Below are 24,605 nucleotides of genomic sequence, written 5' to 3'. Positions count from 1 at the left end.
TTTGAATTTTTTATTTTTTATGAATGGGGTGGCAAAAGGTGGGATAATCTCATGTAAATAACTTCCAGTGCTGTATCGTGCTTGTAACAATGCAGATCTATGAGTTTTCTGCCTTATTGCTATGAAAGTTTATAAGTTGCCAATTGCTTATTTTCTCCTCGAGATATCCACAGTGTGTTCTCCTCGCTATCTAATGCTCAAATATAATCTCTATTATAAACTATTATTAATCTGACAGATGTGCATTTTGAACACTTGTACTGATCTGGTGCAATATATCAAATGCATAAAAAGCAAAGTAAAGCTCCTGTTTTATTTAAGTTCTTTAAAGGTCGAAATATGCTACTGAGGCCTAGAGAAGGGCTTTTTACTACCTTTTTTGTGATTGAGCCATCTTATATCTTACAGGTTTCTGCAGCCACTGTTTATTGGCACATTTTCCAACTGTAGCTATGTTTTTCTTTTTTCTGTGGCAGAAAAGCAAACGTTTACATAATTAATGCTTCTTTCAAGGCATCAATATAGTACATTTAAATTAATGAATGTGCTTAACTGTGAAAATTGCATTAATGCATTGTCATTAAAAGTATTATAAACAAAATTAACTCAATGGCTTCAGAGGAAAACTATATGGAAAAATATGTAGCTGCTGTATCCAAAGCTATAATTAGGGAATATTTAAATTATTTTGCTTAACTCTAAAGGTATTTAGGTATTTAACTTATATATGCTTGACTACATATTACTAAATAAATTTTTTTAATCTTTCTATGCTCTTTGATTTGCTTAATCACCTTACAGCCTAAGGCAAATGCTTGAAAAGAAAGTGTCTGTCAAAAACATGTAGTGATTGATAATATTTGCATGTATAAGTATGATTCTAAACACTGTGTAAGGAAAACTTAACTGTCCAAATAATTTGGGGTTCGATTTTAATGCTGATTTTTTTTTTTTTGTAACTTGGTAGGGGCAGCCTGTTGGAGACTGTGATTTTAATGTTCGACTTGCCTGTATAGAGAAAGAGATTATATTGCCACGACATGAAAAGATGAAAAATGGTCTTATCGACAAAGCACAGGAACCATTCAGTGTTCGAAACAAACCATTTTTTGACATCTACACTTCAAGAAAGGTAAACTTGATTTCAATTGCTTATAGCGTGGTGCTGAAGGCAGCAAAGTAGTGTTGAGTGTAGGTTTTTCCTCAGCTTTTTTAGCTTCTAGTGAATTCCTCCACTAAGTGTTCAGCAATACTGTGGGGGTGCTTGGCAGTTTGGGATACAAGGAAAAGTGGTTTTAGGCTACCTATGCCTTCTGAATTACTATTTCCCCATATTTAAAACCTGTAATCTGGCAAAACCTAATTCTTTAGTTTCATAATGTTGAATGATGATCTAGAAGTTCATAGCTTTAGGTCTGAAATATCTCTGAGCTCAAGGGAATGTCTGAGATCTGTGTTCTTTAGTAGGTAAGAATATAATCATCTTATTGCTTCCAGTCCCTGTTTGCCCATAGTATAAGAATCATGAGTTGTTCTTGAACTCCCACCTCATGTGCAGCAGTGATTACTAAGAGCCTCTTCCAGTTAACATCTCCACATTTTACTTATTAAAATACTGCCCTAGGTCTTCTGAAGTAATGCATATGACTTGCAAATATGAGCTCCTATCTTTCATTGTGCACTCTTTTCTTCAGTATAGACATATCCTAACGGTCTGTAAAATACTTTTTATTCTCTTCTGTGAATTAAATGGCTCCTGAATAATTCTTTTAGAGGAACTCGTTTTTCTCTGCACTGCTGTTAGAAGTAGTCCCATGTTCAAATTGTTGGTTTCCATTTGCTTTTGTCATTTCCATGATCCTTTAGGAATGCATCTTGCCTCAACAGGAGCAGTAATGGTATTTTGGCTGTGCCAGGAGTGGCTGAAAAGTAAATGAAGAGATAAGGCATAAGCTGGACTTCAAAAAAACAAACAAACAAACAGTTAGAGAGTGGTAGTGTTTGGAAAGCTTCTCATGAACAGTTCTGTGGGAAGTTTCTGTGGACAAAGCACTATAAATGTTTTAACTCTATCTATTGTTGTATTTTTGGGTTGCTTATTTAAGATCAACATCATCTGTTTGAAGTAAATTTTTCATGGGGGGAAAATACTTCTAGCACAAACCACTTCAGGCTTTATATTAAAAGAAATTAAAACAAAAGAAACTAGAACAAAAGGAACAAAAAATGTTTTAAAAAAAAAAAAAGTTTAAAAATTGTTTCTTACATAAATGTATCGTTTTTTGAAGCCTTCTGAAGTTCCGGGTTATTTAATGTCATTTAAAAATCACAGGAAGAACATGGCTGGAAGCATTCCTAGAAAAAGTTCTCGTTAAAACACATCTTTAAACAAATCTCATGCTGGTTAAATTTAATTGTCAGCACATGATTATTGAAATGATCCTCTGCTTCCGAAAACCTAGGAAATTAAAACTGTGCTCAAAGGCTTTCTGAGTTGTCCATGTGCGTTCCAGTGTATTGGATCTCAACAGTTCTGACTGTGGCACTTAAAGTCAGTAACGAAATGGTGCTTTTTATTAGTCTTTCTCTGCCTTTCTCAAAGCTCTGAGCATAAACTCAAGACATTGACTATCTTATTACCCAGCAGTAAAGCATCAAATATGTTGATGAGGGTAAGAAATTTATACACGGCTAGAATTTGTTTCATAATAGACTTAATAATTGCTTTTGACACTAATGCTTGGACAATATTTCTTTATTTTGTCCTTGTCTTTGCCACCAGGTTTGATTAACTTGTGAATTATGGAATGAAGCAGTTATCTGGCTAATTTTCTTCATTTTTGTGAAGAGTATTCCTGTGTGCAGCAGTTGGAGATAACACAGCAGGAGGGGTAGAGTTAATGGCAGTGCAGAGCAAATAGTCAGTGTTATTTTTCTCTTATTTTAATAATTTCAAGCATTTATGATTTGTCTACTCTGTGCATGTATTAGATCAAGTTAGTAGGAAAATAAAGCAAGCAAGAGTAATATCGTGGGTTTTATCAAACTGTTTTGAAAGATTTTTTTTTTTTTTAACTAGGCTGCTTTTTCTCGGTGAACTTTCCTCTCAGAGAGAGTAAAAGTCACTGTCTGGTTTGCACTACAGTTATATAGCACATTTTCTTTCTCTGAGGGTTCCTTTCTCTCTGAGAGGTTTGCTGCTTTTTTATGAGCAATATACTCTTGAAAGAGATACAGTGGTGACTTACACAGTTTCGGAGAGCAGGGCATCTGAAAGTGTGAAGCATGGCTGTTTCTTTGTGTTTTGTTACTTATTCCAAGCTTTTAAAAATACATTTGAATATCATTTCAAGTATATTGAAGATATAATGGTATTTGAGGAGATCAGTAAGTCTGCAGTACCAGGTAAAACTTCAAGAACGTGACAATCTGCATTTGAGGTTATTACGTTGGAAATACAGTTCAGTCAACAAATTCTCACCCTAACGTGTTATCACTGCCTTAATAATATCTTTGAGATAAGAGTATCTGTAAGCTTTTAATTTATTAGGGTATTTGAGTTTGGTTGATTTTGTCATTGTTGTGTGTGTTTGGGTTTTTTTTTTGTTTGGTTTTGAGGTGTTTTTAAATTACAGACTCGAAAGCTTTCTACATTTTGAGTCAGAAATAACCATAGGTTTTAAAATGTTCTTTTTGTACAGTGTACGTTGTAGATTTTAAAAAGTCCTTTTCCTCATTTCAAATCAGTTATGTAGTGATGCTTGTTTGTTATACTACTGTTATAGTAAAACAGTTCTAATGAGACTTTAAATCTGATAATTGTTTTTAATAACTAAGAAGTTTTATGTCAATAAGAATTGTTTGTAAGTCTTGTGATAAGGAGACGCATAAGGAGTTTTAGGTAGTACTACCAGTACTGATGTGGAATTTTATCTAAGAAAATATTGGTTAACGTTTGAGGGAAGTTATTATAGATTCAAAATATATTTCAAGTCTGTATCTGCTCAAAAGACTAAGTATCCATAAAAATTCTCAAAAGAACAGTATTTAGACTGGGAGTTATTGTTGCTCTTATTTTCCTCAAAAATACATGTTTTGTTGCATTACTTCTGTGAACTTGAGGAGTATGATTCCTGTAACACTTTCTTAGGATAATGAAACAAAGGTTATATGTTCATATTTATCACAACTTCTTGAACAGAATTTTTAATTTTTTTTTAATGATCAAACAGACTGTTTTGAAGCATTGCCCTATTCTGAAAGAGGACTATTTAAAAACAGTATTGCTTTGCCCCAAAGATCTTTTTCCTATGTTGATTCAGTCATCTCTGCAGCTATAGCAACAAATGTACTCATAGTGATGAATACCTCATTAGTATAGCTGAAGGAGCAAGCTGGATTTCTTTTGCATCAGTGAGAAATGTCTTGTTGGGGTTTACCAACTCTCTGTGCAGCACAGCAAGGCCTGCAGAGAGACAAGGAGTTCCTTCCAGCTTCTAAGTGTGCTCATACTCGGGTCGACTCAGCATATCCATCAACCCATCTCCAGAGATGGTACCAGCTGGAATGGATGCAAAGGACAGACAAATGGGATCTTTTCCCTCATGTTTAATTAGCCATTTTTGTTGTTCTTCCCTGAGAATAGTGGGGTCCTTTTGTCTTAGAATTGAACAGGATACTTACTTTCTTGACTAGAGGTCTTTACAGACTTACACCCTTTAGTGGGCTCAAAAAACCTCTGCATTTTCTTAAGTGTGGGTTTCCTCTCTACATCCAGGTCTTGTACCTCACTGACAGATGATTCTTGCATCACCCTCAAGGCTTATTATTTTCAAAAAAACATCAGTAGACCTACTGTTTTTTGACTACAGATACAGTGTATCTCTGCTTACACCAGCTGGTTCAAGACTGAAAAAGTGAACAACCTGTGCCACTGATCAGAATGTGATCAAAATTCTTGGAGTATGTCATGAAGTATTTTTAAGCATAGCTGGGTTTTGCTTAGGGTCAAGAGAAGAATCAGGTGTACTTCTGAATTACCACAGCTAGAACCACACATCACATCATATTTTTGTTTTGAGAAATTTCAGGTTTTGAAGTACGTTCCCGGGACATGGCTTAAGCCTCAGAAACGTAAATATTATAGACCTCTCCTTTCACAGCCTCTCTCCCTCATTCCTTTCTGTGACCTGAGTTAAGACCTAGTGTTGAAAGCTGTCATTGGCCATTCTTCTCATTAACAATAGCACAAATTAGTAAATCTGTTAGCTTGTGTGGATTGTAGGATTATTGCTCAAAAAGGCCGGGGGTCTTAGTGCCTTATTCAGTGGCAGAAGTGGCCAAAACTTTTAATTACACCAGGAAAAACAAATGTTGTCCACATAGGTTTTGTTATTTTCAGAGAAAATGTGGGAGTAATTACTTGAAGGAGCAGTAAACTTTGTACTGTGTTATATAATACATCCAATAATGAAATTGTTCTTAGGGTTACAGATTTGGGACTTTAATACCAGAGTTAGAGTACTGGCTTTTTTTTTTTTTTCTAATCTGAAAGCAAATTTATCCTGAAATAAAATGCACTTTAGAAATGCAGTTACGAAGCATGGTATCGTTTATAGTTGTGCCTTGAGATTTGTTGCTAGTATTAGATTTTGAAAATAAGGGCTATATCTTTACAATGTTGTATCATTAGAATGTCTTGGATGTTATTTTAAGATTTTTTGGTGGATTTTTTTTTTGTTTTTATAAGGCTGAGTTTTGGTGATAAGAAGAAAAGAAAGAGACTGTCACCTGGGGACAGGTTGTATATTCTCAGGATCACTAAAGATGTTACTTTCTTAAACTTTCTTTTTGATGGATAAAGCAGTATGAATTAATTTATCTCTATGATCAAAGAATTATTAAACCGTTTTCTCTTTTAGTGCTAACTGGAAACACATGCATTTTGTGAGCAATTTTGCCTTTTAATGTAACTTCCAAATTGTTTTAGAAAGGTATTTTTGTGCATTGTTGAATCTTTGCTGTTTGTCCCTACACTTGCATGATTGATCACTTCTGTTGCATAGCTTTCTTTTCATTAGCATGCATCAGAATTCAAGATGACATGGTCAGATCTGCCAGCTTTCCCACCCATCATGTAAGGACAGCAGCAGTCCACAGAAGGAGCTGAGGTTTAGACGTCCTTGATGCTAAAGTATTAAAGACCAGTGAAGTTAATGCTTTTATGCTGCCTGTTCTTAACCTTGGAGCTTTAGCCTTTTATTTATACACATATTTTAGGATTTTCAACAAGGGCATTATGTTCATGATATTAAACAGGAAGTACAGGTACAGAGAAATAATTAAACTCTTGGAAACGATGCCAGGTCTGGCTTTTGTTGCCTAAACAAACACACAGTTGTTTTGTAAGGCTTTTTTGTGTGGACAGTCCTAGGCTGGATGTCATCGCTAAAGCCTATTATGTAGTGAAAATACTGTCTAGCAGGAGGAGAAAAAAAGTTCCTTTCAGTGCAGTCCCTGTGTCCTGCGGAGGATTGTGCTCATCACTCTCAATGGAACAATAAGGCTAAAGGTTAAACAATGATACAGGTCAAATGAGCAACCTTCCTCAAATGTTAGCACGCTGTATGTCAATGACTTGTCAGTTCTTAGGCTATTATCTGTTTTTAAAATGACAGCTTTTCCTAGAGGGATTAGAATGAAGGTGAGTAATCTCTGCTAGAAGATTAAATGGTCTGGGATCTTCTTGAGAGTTTTCAGTCAAATCTGTGAACTGACAGATAACTTACTTTGTTCTCCTGGTTTGTTTGACATTTGGATTTTTATTTTATTTTTTTGAAACTGCATTTGAAACTGTTGTAGTTAGGAGAGGTGGAATGTTTAAAATTTTGTACCAGTCGCTGTCCAGCTACTGTTGAGGTGGTCTACTTTAGAATTTTAAGTGGCTGTGGATCTCTGATGGGGGAGATTGGCAAGTATGTGACTTGCTGATGTTGGTGTGAAATGTTTTGCAGGCACCTGTGGCAGTTGTGTAAGATGCATGGCCTGAAAAAAAGAACCCTGATAAAAGGCAGAATATGTGGACATAGCTCATCCATGTCTGCCAAGAGTGCTGTTAACCCAAAATTGACTGTAAATGACCACCAAGCCCCGTCTTAGCTGTAAAATAGTCTACAGACAAAAAATGTGGAGAAGGTTTGCAGTCATGGGACAGAAAACGAAATAATTCAATGGCAACAATGGCAGCAGCGGAAGTGTCAAATCTGTCTATTTACTGGATATTTTGGATTCCATGTCTTGGTAGAGGGGGAATATTACCATCTGGAGGGTTTTTAATGCCAAAAAGATTTGTTTCCTCTGTTTTTGTTTCAATTTTCCATGCCTCAAGGAGTAGCTTAACCACCTCACCTTTCAGTCCTACATTTCCTGACCCAGAGTTGGCAGTCACTTTTTGGTGTCTGTCCTAAGCCATAGCCTTCACTCCCATCTGTTCTGTTCCAGGTTTTTGCCCTGCTTATCATCTCATCTCCTTTTAATTATCTTATAACCCCTCTCCCCTCTACCGTTTTGCTTCTGTGTGCTTTTATTTCTTTACTTCATATATTTCTTCCTCACTTTTTCTTATTCCATCTTTCTAAAAATGGAAAGTCAGAGGTTGTAAACACAGTATTGTCTTATTCCACCCTTAGATGCTTTTGTGCTGGTGATTATCTTCACTCTAATCTTCTTTCTGCAATGTTTTTCTTCCTGTAAGTGCAAATAATGTTTGACCTAAAGAACCTAGTTGTCGGCGGTGAAGAAGGGAGACTGCAGTACACTCAATATGAATGCTACAATCATCCAACTTTATTTGTGTTACATGTTGCCTTTTATATTCTTTTTCGCTATAATTCAGCTGCAAGCCATCAGCAGTTATCCGCTACTCTGACATTTTATTGATATATTTATGTATTTACAAAAATAACTACTGGAACCAGTGTCTTCCTTTGGCTACCTTTCACATCCTCCATCAATCCTTGTTATCCCGATAACAAGCCACCCACAAGATCCCCAAAGTCCTCCTGGCGATACATCAGGGGCTGCGCGTTATCTTCGGTACTTTTCCTTCCACGCCACCTGGCCTTGGTATTTTCCACATCACTGGCCAACTTCTCATTAGCCTCTGGTCTTCTGTTGATCACTGACCAGCTTCTCATTAGCGTTCACTTCAGGGCCGCGAGCCCCACACCTAGTGAACAAGTAGTGAATTAGAAGCTTGGAAGATGTTACTTAATGTTACTTGGAAGATGTGCTTAATACTAGAATTTGAAATCTTCACTTGGCAGCTGTTGTCTCCCAGCACGTGGTGCGTCAGCCTGATTTTTCAAAATTATTTTACCACGTGAATTTTAAAGGTGAGGGGAACCAAGCAGACCAAGTGGAAGCTTTGTCAATTGTAATACAGAATAGATGACCAAACTGTGGTTCTTAAGCTCAGTGTAGGTTACTCCCACTTAACATTCAGTGCTTTCAGCCAGCTGCAGCTCTGGAAGGGTGTGGATACTGTTCAGAAACGTAGTTCCTGGCAGTGAGAGGATGAGGCCAGCAGAGACTTTGTAGGTCGGGGTGGTGGGGTGCCCAGCTGCCTCTGGGTGTTCCATTGCTTTCTGTGGGGCAGGGAGGCTGCAGTTATTTGGTTAGATTTGGTTCACACCAGAAGATTTTCTCTTGTGCTAGGGGACAAAAAATGTCACAGCTATGGCTGTCTTTACAGCCTTCTTGCTCTGGTGGAGTCCCTTGGGGAGACAGAGTCATGAACAAGAATCTGTGTTAATTTCCTAGAGTTAACAAAAAAGGATTAGGCTACTTGCTTTTCATTATTATTAGTTGTGATGTTGAAGGTCAAGTATAATATTTCAGCACAGTATAATTTTGATTAGGAAAAGAAATATTTTTTTTTTTGTTTAAGAAATTATTCACACATTAGTTACAGTTCACATTTTTTCAGTAAATGATTTATTGAAGTTAAAAAAAAAAAAAAAAGTCTTGAATATTTCCCTGAAGGATTGTTTTTATAACTAGTGGCCCATGTTAGATATTGCTAGTGGTACAGATTATATTAATGTAGAAAAATTCATATGTGGTGCTTATAATTAAATTCTGTCTTGCCAAACTATAATGAGGGAAAGAAAACAATGAAACTAGTGGAAAAATAAAGGCATATTGATGAACCATTATTCTTGGTATACATTCTAAGTTTAAATGTCAGAACAGTACATACTCAGTTTAGCTATTAACATTAGCTTTGAACATTCTAACATTTTTGTAAATTATTTCTTCTGTATTTTATGCAATGAAAATAATATACCTCTTTAAGTAGGAAAAATGTCTTTAACGTTGACTTCTAATTTCAGTTTTGTGATTTATTACCAAAACAGAGAAAATGCAAATGTGTTCAGACCTAATTACCAGTTGTTATCCCAGTATGGGCAATGGAATTGGTATATTTGATATCTTCTGAATTAGAGGACTCAGCTGTGGTGACTAAGTGGATCACTCCACTCATTAATGGAGGGGCGACTGTTTAATGTTGTCCTTTGTGCCACTTCACAGCCTGTCACTTCCCAAACTGCCTCCTGGCAATACAGCCCCACAGGGAAGCCATCAGCTTTCTCATATTGGGATGATGTTTCAAGAGACATGCGCTTAATTTAGATAAAATTCATAAAAGCACAAAGAAAACTGTAAAGATGCAGGTGAAATTTAAAGCAGTGTATTATGATACAAAATTATAGGACTTCCCTGCTAGCTCTTTCTTTTCGTATGATGTGCCCAGTTCTGCAAAGGAACGCTGTACAAAATTAATCTTTTCCTTTAAAATAAAGAAATAATAAAATCTTAGCATTTTACTGTTATGGCCTTACAGTGGCAAGCTTTAATTTCATCTTTGTAGCAAATAAAGCCCTCAAGTGCCATTGCATTGCAGAAGAATCAGGTGTTTTTTAAACATCCAAAATAGAATGTTAAATCTTAATATTTGTGTTTATATTACTGCATCGATGCCCGGTGGAATACATTAGCCCAGTTTGAATCAGGCATTGTAACAGTGAACATATGAAGACTTTATATTCTGAATATCCATTTTATGTCTAATTGAATTACTATATATACAAATTTGTTTTTGCTGATGAGTCTTAGTGGAAATGTTTAATAAAACATAATCCTTAATTATCTGATGTAATTAAAACAGGCCTGTCCACATTCTTGACAACCAGAGACCAGATTATGCTGTAGCAGTTTACACAGGGGTTGGATAACGGATAAACCCTGTCAAGATTGTAACGTTGGAAGATCATTTAGAGAACAAATTAAAATGTATTTGGCCCCACTGCACTCAATTCAATATTGCTTTTTTCTCTGACATCAGAAGAACTTCTGAATGTTGTGTTTGATCAAACCCAGACTATTGGGTAGCTTCTGAACATCAGTGGGAAAACCTTGCTCAGATTCTCCCACTGATACTGAGGACATCAGTATCTGCCATCCATTCAGGAATGTCATAGATCATTTGTAAATAGGTCAAAGAATTTGCTAGTGGTACCTATTAAACCTCCTCCAGGGTGAGGTCCAGCAGAGCTTTAGTCTCAGGGAGGTGTGCTCTGGCAGGTAGAACACGGGGAAAGCGATGCGAACAAAATCCCAATTCCTAAAACTAAAAACAGAAGGTATCTTGCAGGTTGAAACAGAGGACTGGCAAGAGCACAGTAAATTAAGTGGCCAAGCTGTGAAGTACATTACTGTGTTTCTTCATCAGGTAAAATAAATCTGAAATATTATTGCTGTTTGGCAGTGACATTCCCTCACAGCCTCGAGGAGTTCGTGTTTCTCCTGTTTCAAGACTATCACAAAATTCAGTTACAGTTTCTTGAGGCAACCTATTTCTCCAATTTGAAACAAGCATTTGGAAACATTGTAGTTAATTGATGTCAATTCCTCGATTGTGTTTTTGAGGAGAGATTGACAGTGAGAGAAGCCTAATGCTTATTTTGAATTCAGGAATGCAGATGTGCTGTCAAATTAGGCATTATCGCACATAGTGCTCATGTTATTCTTGGATATTGTTTTGAATATATTAGGTACATGAGCTTTGGAGTTCTTCACTTGGAACCAGGAAACTGGTGATAGCTTAGTAGGACTCTTACTGCAGTATGCTCTAAATTTTCCTAAAATGTCCCTATCTAAATAATTAAGGAACCCAGCGTATAGCTAGTGTTAGTAGCATCTTTAAATAGTGCAGTTAATGAAATAGCTGCAAAACCAAAATGAGATTTAAAAAAACAACCCCCAAACCCTCAAACTCCATTCCCTGCCATCTCTGCATTGTATTTTATTGTTTTTCACTACACCATTTTTTTTCCTTTGCAACTGTGTAATGAAATCTAGCTAGTGCAGTTCTTCCATCTTCTCAGTGTTGGAAGTTGCATCCAGTCACAGACTACACTAACTTCCAGTTAATCATATAGCTGGAAATGGCTTTTCTTTAGATCTTTTAGAAAGGTAATAGAAAAGATTTAAGAAGGCAGGTTTCAGAAGATGATATATATGTTTTCTCTTGCTTTAAGTTCTCTGTGGAAAAAGCAGACCATAACACTCCCACATGAAACTGGCAGCAGTTCCAGTAGGAGCTGGGAAAGCTCTGACAGTCCAGTGACTGGAATAAATGATTTTTTTTTTTTTTTTTCCCAGAGGTGTCTCAGTCATGACATGAAGCAGGGGGCAGATAGAAGGGATGAGTCTCTTTGGCCTTCTTGCTTGGAGGTGTTGCTCGTGTCCCATCACATGAGTATGAACAGGAATGTCTTATTGCCTTCCTGTTCTGTAAAGAATACATAGACTCCAGTAAAGACTCTTCTGCATAATTGCTCTTCTAAAAAGAAAATCAATGAAGAGTGGTGTAATTACTTACAACGGTGATGCCCAGACACTAGTAGTTTGGGTCCTTCTCAGTCATAGGCTATGAAATTATATGGGTTGAGAAAGAAACTGTACAATAGTTACAGTTCTTTGAATTATGATGCTTTTTATGGTCTATGGCCTACTAGCATCAAGTCTTCAGGATACTTGTCTTTTCCATTAAGACATCAAGGAGTGTAGGAGCCCTGCACATCATGCTCTTAGCCAGAGAACAGAACACTTGGAGTTGAAGTACAGACCACAAGTGGTGCTAGTGGCAACCTGAATCCACAGCCTTTCAGCTTCATCCACTTAGAATGCAAGAAAGCCATCGAATGAGAGCATAATTATAATAATCTGAGAGGGCTGTTGTAATCGTGGTTATCTGTGAGGTAACAGTGTTTCTTTCAACACTCCTGCTGATATTCTTACTAGTTTTAGACCAGAGGAGAGTATGTAGGTGCCAGAGCAAACCCACGTAGAATTAGGTCACCTTCCTTCCTCTCTGTGCATGCACCTGTCTGTTGCCACTTCATGTTATTTCAGCCTTGCTGCTCCTGCTGTTATTAGTGCAGAGCTCACAGAATTTCAGTGGAGTTGCCCAGGTAAACTCTTATGGTAGCAGGTGAGTTCCTGTCCTCCTGCAAGAGCTGTGAATGGGCTGTACATGGGAGAGATGACCCATGGAAAAGCTGGCCACCCATAAAGTGCTGTAAAATACTAGGAAGTGAGCCATTATCTGTAATTATAACGAGTGGGAGACTGTCAGTAAACATTTTCATGTCAAATATGAATTTCAGGTTCGTTGTCTTCTAACTGTTTTGCTGCATGAGCTGTTAAGGCTGTATGTACTTGAATACTGTGAGTGATGCTTTAAAGGGTGGAGCAGTGTATTCTGTACAGGAACGCTTGCTAAAGATGATGGAGTATAGAGAGGAAGCTACACATATACCTCTTGCAAAAGAATTTGTGTTACTAGAGACTGGTTGATCTGTGAAGGTAAATTGAGTATTAGTAGACACTCCTGTGGTCAAACTTTAAAATGAGAAAGGCCAGCCTTTCATGCTCGCTTTTTTGGGCTACGAATTTCCTATGTTTTTGTGCTGGATTCTGGTCCAGTGTATTTAAAATGATTAGGGTAGCTCCCTTATGGAATTCTTAAAACATACTCCAGTGACCAGTTGTATCCCCTGTGCTTTTGTTGTGGCTGTTGGCTATTCCTACACCGAACAGATGGCACTCGCTTAAGCTGACAAGCTGTGGGATAGCTGAGCATTACTAATAAAACCTATCACATGTTAAACTTGACCTGACATTAATCAAGTTTTGAATGCTACAAATGATTCATGGATAATAATTAGTCTCTTGATCATATTAGTGAACATCAGTCTCACATTGCAGCCATTATCTGCTTTCATTCTTATAGGGAACAAATCCATTGCAGTAATTAGGTGTTTTTAATGTCTTTTGAGCCGAAATGTTCTCTATGATTAAGTTGGCAAAGAGGTTATTTTTAGGCTTTCAGTATGATTGCTTTCAGATTTTCTAGTAAATTAACAAACTTAAAGGCTTTCCATAAAACATTATTTTATAAAAAGTATGTATTTTTTACATTTATCAACTGAGAAAATTCCCATGTGTCTTTACCCAGTTGTTTGGTATCATTTTCATCACAACATGATTTAGATGTTGCCACAGATTTCACAGTTCAAAATAGTTGTGATTTTGTTAAACAAATGAACCTTTGGAGTGTACTCTTACTCGTCTTGTTTAGTACTGAGTTACTGGTTAACATCAAGTGCTTTCAAGATGTGTGTAGTTCGGTGTAGTTCGTACAGACAAAATAATGTTGGCAGCTTTTCTCTGTTTATATCTTGAATTAGCATCTTGAGTGAATAACTGTGTGAAAGCTAGGATTTGAGCTTTAAGCTTTCTTTTTTTTTTTTTTTTTTTTGTTTTCATCCAACTTAAACTATACACTGACTTTATGGCCCAAGAGCATGTAATTTCTTTTTAAGTAATGAGCAAATGAGAAGTTTATACTTCGTGTTCATCATGCAGTTGGGGCAAAGTAGATAATTTCACTGGTTTACTGAAAGTGTAGTAGTTACTCTTCAATATGTGTTACTTCTTAATTAGCGTGTAAAAGTTCTTTAAATAATTACTTCTTAGGGAGCTCATTTTTTCATTTCTACAGTTTCCTATCCTGCTCTTCCTTATGCATATTTTAGACCATTAGCATGGGCCAGGAAATATTTTGTAACCATTATGTTTTTAATATATCAGCTTAATAATATTTAGTATGAGCTGTGGTGTTCTGGCTGTCCTCTCGGTTATCATGCTTCACTTCCTTTCTTGTCTTTTGTTGTTGGTTTCCCAGCAAACAAAAATCTGAAATCTTTATGATAAATATAGCCAAATACAATGCATAATTGAGGATGCATTATAAAATTGAACTTTACCTTTCTGTAGAGATATATTTCAACTGATGCTAGTTTTACCCTGTTTATTTCCCATAAGGTAGCCTATCATATTTTGATTAGGAAATGAGAGTAAAGCCCAGGAAACCAGGTTGTGTTAAATTATTAAAAATAGATTCTACAACATTTTTATAGGTGATTTGGAGGAACACATGAAATCATATAAATGAGAGAAGGATCACTTGTGTTTTTGTCAGGGAGGTAAATGTTAATGTTGAAATGCTAGTTACAGCTTTTGGAATCTCAGGGTGCAAGTAGAAATGTTTACTTTTATTGCCATGCTTTGTCACACTTTCTGAGATCATGGCTGATGAATTCAGGACCTTCACAGGTACATGGAAGGAGCTAATTCAAGTCAAGCAGCCAGTTGTAATGAGCCATTGGTAGGTGAAATACTTAATACTTAAAATATAGAATCACAGAATCCTTTATGTTGGAAGAGACCTTTAAGATCATCAAGCCAACACTACTAAGTCCTCTGCTAAAACAGAGTCAGAATCAGAATCTGTCAGGGTTGGAAGGAACCACAAGGGTCACCCAGTTCCAACCCCTCTGCCATGAGCAGGGACACCTCCCACTAGATCAGGCTGCCCAGAGCCTCATCCAGCCTGGCCTTAAAGACCCCCAGGGATGGGGCCTCAACCCCCTCCCTGGGCAACCTATTCCAGGGTCTCACCACTCTCAAGGTGATAGGAGAGAGTGTAATCCTCATAGGTGTCTGAAAGTTAGTCTGAACTGGTGATTCAGGTTATGTTTGGTTTTGGACAAGGAGGGAGACAGGGAGGGAACTGCCAGAGCGAGGTGTTTGATCCATTCTCCCATCTCCCATTAACAGTGTAAACTGTTAATTTCCACTAGATTTGTTTAGGTCAGCAGTTTTACTTCAAATGCCAATACTAAGTGAGGTGACAGGTAACCCAAGTATGAAAAAGTTAAAACTCTTGAGTGTTTTTTTTTGTTTGTTTGGTTGGTTTTTTTTGTTAGTTTGGTGTATTTTTTTTTCCCCTATTTTTCAGAAGTTGTGAACTCCCTTCAATTCCTCAAACTCCTTATTCCCCAGAATCACTAAAGACTGTCTTGAAAGTTTTTCCATGTGCTTATAGTAATTTCAGTCAATGGACCAAAATCAAAACTTCTCTTAACACTTTATTTTGGGCTCTGTATCTCTCAAAATGTGAATTAGCCAACTTTTATTAGTGGAAAGTTTGAGATTTGGGGATTTTTAAAAGAATAATATATGAAACCTTCCCCCCTACCCCCCAGTATATTATTACTCATGTTATTTGATTTTTTTTTTTTTTTTTTTTACTTTGAGACAGAAAGCAGCTGTTTAATTCTCGATACATTCTCTGCTTTTAGAAACAAAATCAAAAGAGAAATTATGATGCAGGACAGGGGAAACTGCAAAGATTCTGGGGAGAAGAAAGAGGCAGAGACTATAACTGTAGCTTAGAGGGACCAGCTTCCGTCACCTGACATCGAGCTGCATTTGATAACGTTTCCAGGCATGGCACAGGAGCCTGTGTATCATCTGGAAGGAAGCTTATACTCCACCCACAGCATGTTTAATTCTTGTCCAGGAGGCCTGCTTTTCAAAATGTAATGTTGCTGGAATTTATAATGTTAACGGTTGGGGTGATGGCTCCATCATTGCCTGTTGTTCATTGATTTATTTTGGGAAATGTGATAGCTGGGATGAATCTGAGCCAGACTTTTTGCAGTATTTTATCTTAACTGAAATGAACATAGAAGTCATTCTGTAGGATTTCTTATGTAATTCAAAAACAGGGTTTCTGAACTTATTATGTAGTAGGTTAATCTCAATATATTTTTCTTCTACCTGTGACAAAGGAGATTCAGATTTCAATTCTGATTTTTAAGTAAAACTAGTTTATTAAGCAGGGTTATAGCAGGTTGTGGTGTTTTTTTGTTGTTGTTGTGGTTGGTTGGTTTGTTTTTTGCTGTTAAACTCAAATCCATGGAAGCTACCCAACAGAAATACTGATTTTATTATGTTGATCTTCAGCTGGGTTTGTGATTCATACATCCTTTCTTCAGAGGCTTCTGTATGTAGTAATAGAGTTCGTCTGGGTTTTTTTCACCTGTGAGTTAGCAAAAATATGGTAAAAAAACTTATTTTAGTAGCAGAGACTTTAAATTCAGGTATGTTTACTGAATCTTGTTAAACCACTGTACATTTGAAAGCATTTGTAACTCTCACTTTGGATATGTAACTTTTCCTGGGATATCTTAAATACATCAGCAAAGAGTGTTAAAGTAAATTATTTCTATACTGAACTTCCATAGTTAAGATCTCATGAAGGAGATTACATTGAGATGTGGCAGGGCTATTGAAGAGATTGTAATTTAAAAATAGAAAAATACAGAAACTGGCAAGCAAGATTAAACAATTAATGTAAAAATAAATCAGGAGTCATATCCTGTTTTAAAAGCAGAATAGTCCTTCTCTAAACTTTAGAGAAGTGCAAGGAAAGAGCCAGAATAATTGTTTCCTTTTAAAAAAAAAAAAAAAAGTTGGTTATTAGTGCTGGTAACTTCTGAATCTTTTTATGAAGACTGCATAATAAGTCTGAAGAATCTGGAGTATCTGTACAAAGATTTCTGAGCTTGTGTCTGTAAAACTTGACAGTTGTCAGGATGTGAACATTACTTTGTAGTTTGATGGTGAGGGCTGTCATTATCAGAAGGGGTTGTCGTGTAAGTTGGGCTGAAACCTAAGCCAGTGAAGATGCTGGCTCTGTGAAGTTAGGAATGACAGTATGCTCACGTCTGAAGGTGATTTACATTCTAATTAACTGACTGACTTTTGAGTTAAATGTGTTCCCTTTTACAGCTTTTGCTGTGGAGTGAACAGATAGGTGATCAGTACTTTGAAGGTGGCTCTGAAAAACTGCTTAGAGACTGGTGCAGGCAGAGTTGCTCTAACTTGACTTGAAACTGAATTAAGCTTGTAGCAGTTCTGAAACTGAAAAGGTAAGGAAAATAGACACATATCTGTCTTGTATTATAAAATTTAAAGAGATTTTTTTTTTTTTCTGTATCTCCAAGTATTCCAGTAGGCTAATAAGCAGTGTGAGTTTTGAATAGGGATTATGGTCAGGATTAATTGTGTATTGTGTCATAGCGTAGTGATAATAGTTGTGGGCAAAGACAGACAGATTATTTTGTAGATGTTCATTATCACTTTGCAGAAGTATTACTAAGTTTTGGAATCTACATAACTCTCACAGCATAGTGCATTCCCATGAGGTTTTTTCCTAAGGGGAAGCAAAAAGCACAGGAATACCTACTGGACTTATTTATTTTACTTTATGAATAAAGTAACCTCTGGAAACTCCTCAGAATCATGTGGCTGGCCTCAGAATTACAGAAACATTAATAAAGACCTGCTAGCACTATGTGGAGTCTATATACATCAACATTTTCTCCTCTTCCTGCTGGAGGAGCCAAAGAATTTCTTTATTGTGAAATATAAAAAGATTTCCAAAGCATGATTTTTTTTATTATCTGCTCAAGAACTGCTGACTGGGTCAGTGTTTTAGCAAAATCAGCTTCAGCAGGTTATTAGTGCTGCTTTGGTGACATACTGCTGCTCCTCAGCTCAGGGTTAAAGAGCAAGGAGAAATCCTGGAACTCTTTCAGTTCCATACGATTATACCATTCTTTTCGTTAGAGGAATATTAGTAGAAGTAGCAATAATTTTCAATTTGATTTTGTTAGATAGTGCAAAAGGAAAAGTCGTAAATAATACACTGTAGTACGAGTATAGGGATTATTGTAATGTTCATGGGGAAGCAGGAAGTTGCAAGAAGTGAATGAGGAGATTCACAGGTGGCTGTAGATGCCACGAGGCTACAAGGAGTGGCGTGCCAGAAGAACTGGCTTGCATGCATCATTTACCCATCTTGTATAAAATGTCATTGAGATGTATTGTGGTTTATGTGGTCCCTGGCAGTCATCCCAGTCAAGCAGGTGTTCCATTTATCATGGCGCCGATTAAAAAAGACTGTGCTGTTCAAGTTAATTAGAAATTTTAACATGTGTGGAAAGTTGAACATCCTTTTTTAAAAGATGAACCGTGATATCTGAATTTTAAGCTCAGAAACCTAAGAGCCTTACATCAACAATTTTCTTTAGTGTTGAAAATACTTGCTTATATGTCAGATATTTTTCTGCTTATTCTCCCGTCATTCAAAATTTTCTGCAATATTCAAAGGGTATATATTTTGCTGCTCAGACAACCTCTAAACAGTTTAATTCTCAAGAAAATGTGTATGGGAAGAAGCTCAGAGAAAATTTCCATTCCCTCCTTCTCACTTCTGTCTAACTCTCCCCCAAATTGCTAATCCTTTCTAGTAAAAATTCCTTGCTAGAGAGTTATCATTTAAATACTTGTAGTTGACCTAATGAGAATGGAAGTAGCATAACTGAGAAAGAAAGCAGCATAACTGGGAGTACAAAGAGGTTTAGTTATCTGTTGAGGCTTGCTCTGATTTTAAAAATCCTTTTCTCTTTGATATCTGATTGATGCTTGGGAGGAGGTGTCTGAGGTGTCTTAGTGAGAACTCTGTCGACATCCAAAGTGAGAATGAGTTCAGGTCTGAAACTGAGTATCAGGTTGATAAGAGGGATTCCTTTTGCATTTTATAATTCTGGTGGAGTAATGACTGAAAAGGAATACCTGAATGTATTTTTGAAATAATAAATTTTGAATTTACGTTCTCCTCTCCATTTTTGAAGCTGTAATACTGCTTTAATGTAGTTTTCTGAAACTATGTGTAGACCAAGAGTGGACAGAGGTACAGATAAAACAGGTCATGATAAAAATTTTATACTTTACTCAAGTGAGTCACACAGTCCAAATAAAAAGATTTGGTTTATGTTCTTAAGTTTTATTTTGGGAAAGAATTAATAATACAATTTGTGTAAGCTCCAATGCCAGAGAAACCATGTCCTCAAATTATAGCTCTATTAAGAACCTCAAACAAGCAGAAATAGAAGTGTGGTTGTTTTCTGTTAGCCACTTTGGTTAGTGCCTTTTAATAAGTTAGTAATGTATAAAAAGAATGGCCTCAGCTAGTTTGAAGTTTGTATTTTATTTTTGAAGTTTTATAGTTAGTATTATTCAGAGAGGGTTCTTCGGTACTTGAATTAATGAAATTTTGCCAGTGTGTTTTTGTATATATGAAGTATATTCTTATTGCAGATTTGTCACTGGCCAGTTAGTTTTGCAATCAAGTAGTAAACTTGCAAGTGATCCACAGAGTACTTGGTTTCACTGTTTTTCCCATGTACTACTCATTGCTCTGATGAAGCAAAGACTAACAATTTATGAAAGAATTTGGTATTATTTTTCTTTTTTTGCTGTTATTTTGTGATGTAGCCATCTTGTAGAGGATGCATTGCACTGTGAGCCTCAGCTGTACATTTCAAAATGGTAACAGATAAATACAAGTTACATTCCAAGTATGGGATTTTGCTACTGAAAAATAGTGTTTTGCTGAATGATTTCTTACACAGAATCATTTTACCACTCTTATACACACTCTATTATAGAGTGTGTTTTTTCAGTTAAATTGTATCTAAAAGTTGACTAGTGAAAGCTGTATTTGTTGATGCAGCTATACACACAAATAGAGAATCATAGGATCATTAAGGTTGGAAAAGACCTCTAAGATCATCAAATTCAATCATCACCTGACACCTACCGTGACCACTAAACCATGTCCACATCTACTTGTTTTTTGACCACTGCCAGGGATGGTGACTCCACCACCCCCCTGGGCAGCCTCACCACTCTGTCAGGAAAGAAATTCTTCCTAATACCTAATTGAAACCTCCCCTGGCGTAACTTGAGGCAGTTTCCCCTTGTCCTATTGCTAGTAACGTGGGAGACCAACCCCCACCGCACTACAACCTCCTTTTAGGTAGTTTTAGAGAGTGATAAGGTCTCCTCTCAGTCTCCTCTTCTCCAGACTAAACAATCCCAGTTCCCTCAGCTGCTCCTCAGAAGACATGTTCCCCAGACCCTTCACCAGCTTTATTGCCCTTCTCTGGACCTGTTTCCAGCACCTCAGTGTCTTTCTTACACGGTGGTGCCCAGAACTGAACCCAGTGCTCAAGCTGTGGTATCCCCAGTGCCGAGTCCAGGGGCATGATCACTCTCTCACTCCTGTTGGCCACACTACTTTTGATAGAGGCCAGGATGCTGTTGGCCTTCCTGGCCACCTGGGCACACTATATGCACACTATAATATGCTAATGACTGTAGATAAGGGAAGAAGCTAGGGCTTTTTATAGCAAAATGATCAATTACTTTGTGCAAACAGATGCAGGTTTAACTGAAATATCATGTTAATTATTATTGTTTTAAATATTTGGCCATCAGGCTCTTGATCCATGAAATGTGTAAGTGCATTACTTTGATTTGTACAGCCCATAGTAAGATATGAATGTTAATCCTCAACTCCTTTCGTACTTCTGTCCTTTACTGACTTCATTTGAATAATTTAGTCAATGGGTCATTAAGCTGACTATAGAAAAGCAATGGTAAAAAATTAACACTCTAGGCCAAAATAGTGCTTTTAAAACTGACTGTGATTTACTGAGTTGTGTTTGCTGTATTTTATGATCATATGATTACTTATGCCGAAGTTGTGATGACTTTTTTTCAAATGCTAGTAAAAGCACCTGCAACTTCAGGACAGATTCTTCATCTCTACAGTAAAACATAAATTGAAATTAATTGAGAGGTATTTTGGTAATTCTAATTTCTGATGTTACTTCTCAATTCTAGTGCTCATTCATTACTTGCTTTTCCTTGCCCAGGTCATAATTTAACATGGATCCATATCATCAGTTCTCAAAACTGTTGACTAGCTGGTTTAATTGGTTTGTTTAGTTAGATGTTTTTTCTCTTGTAAATGCATCTTGATGAATGTATTCACCTCCTCATAGAATTCAGTCTTTGAAAACATAAACCAGAATATTCAAGATCCAGATTAATCCAGGCATTTGTCCTACAGTAGTGTTACTGAGTTACGCCTTAGTTAGTGAGTCTGCCAAACATTAATTTTTGACTAATGCCCTGAAATATTTTTCAATACATAGTTTCAATTTAAAGGAAGTGGTACTTGTGTGTTAAAGTGGCAGATGTGTTTTAATTGTGCCACAAATGACTGTGGTGTCCTATAGCAGAACCAATTTTTCTTTCTCTTTTTTTATATAGAATCTACTTGATTTGTCAGTATTTCTTTTTGGGGCAAAAACATTTTACTTGATTAAAACTGTAAGGATTTGCCTCCCTGAAACTTGATTCAGCCTTGGGTGTTCTTTGTAAACACTTTTAATGTGTTGAAGCTTTCTGTGTTGACATTTCCCAGGCTCTAACGTCAAACCATAAATAAGCAGTTTACTAGCAAATGATTGCAGTAGTAGCGTATAATCCACTTTGATGTGCAGCCTTCTAAGTGAAATATTTCTTTATGGAAAAAAGTTTTCTTTTCCTTATTGTTCTACAGCTCCTGGAAGGAAGCTTTGCCAGAGAAGTTAGCCATGAAGTGGATGGACTGATATTTCAACCTACAGGAGTAAGTAGCGTAAAAATTGATTTTTTCCCCTTTCACTCTCAAATGAAATTCTCACCCTCCCTCCCCACTCATCCTCCCATCCACTACCTAATCTTTATTTTGGTCAGGTTTATTTTGCAGTGTTGGTTCTGATTTTTAGCAGTTCCTCAGACTACTTAAATTCAACTGATTGCAATCTAATTTGTAGCATATGTAACTTTGGATTGATCCACAGTGGTAATTCTCAGGAATTGGTTCATGTTTTTTTATGTGTGTACTGTGACATGCTGCTAAATAAGGAAGGATTTTTTCTGACTGCATGAGTTCTGTGAATCTTTCAACTATTGTCTTGAACTCTCGAATGATTTTTCTTTCTCAAGGATGCTCACATATTAACATTTTAGTCAAAGTTGTGACTCATGTTGTTTTAGTGCAATTAAAACATTATATATTCTTGAGCCATGTCTGCCAGTATAAAGGTATATGACTGGACCGAGGAGAAGTCACCAGAAGAACTGGAAACAACCAGAAAAAAATAATGTAAGGTTTGTAATGTGAAAAAAAGGAAAAGGTTGGCTTTAAAGAAAGTCAGTAACATGGCTTCATCCATCTTACTGCTGCTCCTGTTGGCTCTGATACACCTTGGTGTCAGCTGTATATTGACAGAGATTGTGGCTGTAACATCAGCCGTGTTGACTTTTTTCTGAGCTTGTAAAACAAGGAATTGGTTTTGATTATTTCAGATTTAACAGATATTTCTACCTCTAAAGTTACTCAGAGAAGACATTTGTATGTCATTTTCCAGATAGAATTTTTTTTTTTTTTTTTCCGTTCTGCTTCCTATATTATAGATCTTAGCAAGGGTGATGAGACTTTCATCTGGAAATAGGAGTAACTTCTCTCTTTCAAGTTCTGCATCAGCCGACCACTGAGCAATCAGACTACATACTTTTTCTTTAAATATATAAGTATTTCCAATTCAAAGCAAAACTACTAGTGTAAAGAAAATTCGTACTTTCGTAAGAAGTCCTAATTATGTTTTAGAATATTGTTAAAAACTAAAGCAGTTGTGAAGGCAAAATCTAAAATAGTTGTAAAGGCTTCTCAGAACTACTTTACTGAGTGTTAGAGGTTAAGCTATGCAGAGTTGCTACAGCTAAATCTGAAATTAACTTTTCTAGTTGGAACTGTTGAAGAATGTGTCTGTTTGCTGTTGTTACACAAAACATAGCAGATATTAATTTTCTGTTTCTAGAACTTGTGTTTTCTGATCTAGTATACTGACAAATTTATAACCCAACAAAACCCTAATTTTCTTGCATAGATGCTTATAAACATTTTTAATCTTTAAAATATGAGGTATATTTGTTTAGTCTAATGTTCAAGTTTCAGTATTACTTCAGGATTTATGGAATGCAAGTTTGCATCTGTTATTAAACCAGTTTTCCTGGATTAAGCAATGTGCAATTTTTCTCAATGGCTTCTGTAGTTGAGAAAATATAAATAATATATTTAGAGCAAAAGAAACTATTGTAGACTTATTAACTGGGAAAGAAGTATTAAAGCTGATTAACTGAAAAGGGTGAAGCTGATGTAGGTAGCTGATACTGCTTTCTTAGTTTATATGGTACAGAAGGCATAAATTAATAGGAAACAAGGGCAACAGAGTACAACAATGCATAAATGATCCTTGGGAAATACTAACTGAAATAATTTTCTTTTTGAATTGTAGTTGTAGTTATATGTGTGATGTATTGCACCTTTTCACAGAGAAAGATGCCTCTTGTTGATTGGGGTAGAGAACTGAATTTTGGTCACCATGAGACTTTAAGACCTTTATAAAACCAGTTATCTCAAGTGAAGAGATGGTGATATATACAGAAGAAAACAGTTCTTAACAGACATTTTTATTGACATATTTGATCTTGCAGAAAAAGAGACAGACAGAAATGATGCTGTTTTAGACATTCAGGGAAATTTAAAAACATCTTTTGGTAGGTCCTGAAGTCTCATGTATTTTGAGTAGAAGAAAGCAAAAGTAGACAACAATTGGAGCAAAATGACAAAGAAGGATAAAGAGGAAGCAGAGAAGGATGAATGGACTGTAACCATTTATAGACAGGAAATTTATTTTTTTTTTAAAAAATACCCCTACTTTTCATACTTTCAGTTGGTAAAGCAGAATGCAAAATTTAACTATTTAACATAAGAATATTGAGTTTATTAGTTCAGTCTGTTTGAAAGTATTTTCTGTGGAGTTTTTGTTTGGTTGGTGGTTTTGGTTTTTTTTTACCATTTACTCAGAGGTGTTCTCTTGATCTCTGATCTTAGACTCAGGTACCTAGACCTGAGTGCATGGATGTATTTCCCAGTAGCTATAGGCAACACTGGTGCTGAGAGTCAACACATATGAAGAAAGAATATCTTGCTCTTTTGAAGATTTGGGTTAATTCTGGTTTATAATGAAAGGCAAAATACCTGAAATGATTTGTGAACAGGAATTATGCTTTTAGCCTCCAGGAGCTCTGTGTTTTCTCACCTTTCTTTTGGGTTTGAAGAAATTTGGCATGAAGAAATTTGGGAACAGAAGGGCCCATCTGTCGCC

General features: G+C 36.3%; 1 protein-coding gene across 1 annotated transcript in view; it reads left to right on the top strand.

Annotated features, from left to right (window-relative positions):
- The window catches only part of RNGTT (RNA guanylyltransferase and 5'-phosphatase), a gene marked incomplete at its 3' end in the record, with an annotated part of 86,515 nt that extends 64,494 nt beyond the window's left edge, over nt 1-22,021 (top strand). The window contains exons 10-11 of the mRNA XM_008943339.1: nt 968-1,132; nt 21,953-22,021. Of these exons, the coding sequence (XP_008941587.1) occupies nt 968-1,132; nt 21,953-22,021 (234 nt within the window). The remainder of the gene's footprint in view (nt 1-967; nt 1,133-21,952) is intronic.
- Nucleotides 22,022-24,605: the final 2,584 nt, after the last annotated feature.

This window comes from Merops nubicus, unplaced genomic scaffold, assembly GCF_000691845.1.
Source record: "Merops nubicus isolate BGI_N331 unplaced genomic scaffold, ASM69184v1 scaffold3187, whole genome shotgun sequence".
NCBI lineage: Eukaryota > Metazoa > Chordata > Aves > Coraciiformes > Meropidae > Merops > Merops nubicus.
The sequence above is the reverse complement of the archived record's forward strand: the minus strand, read 5'-3'. Positions and strand labels throughout refer to the sequence as shown.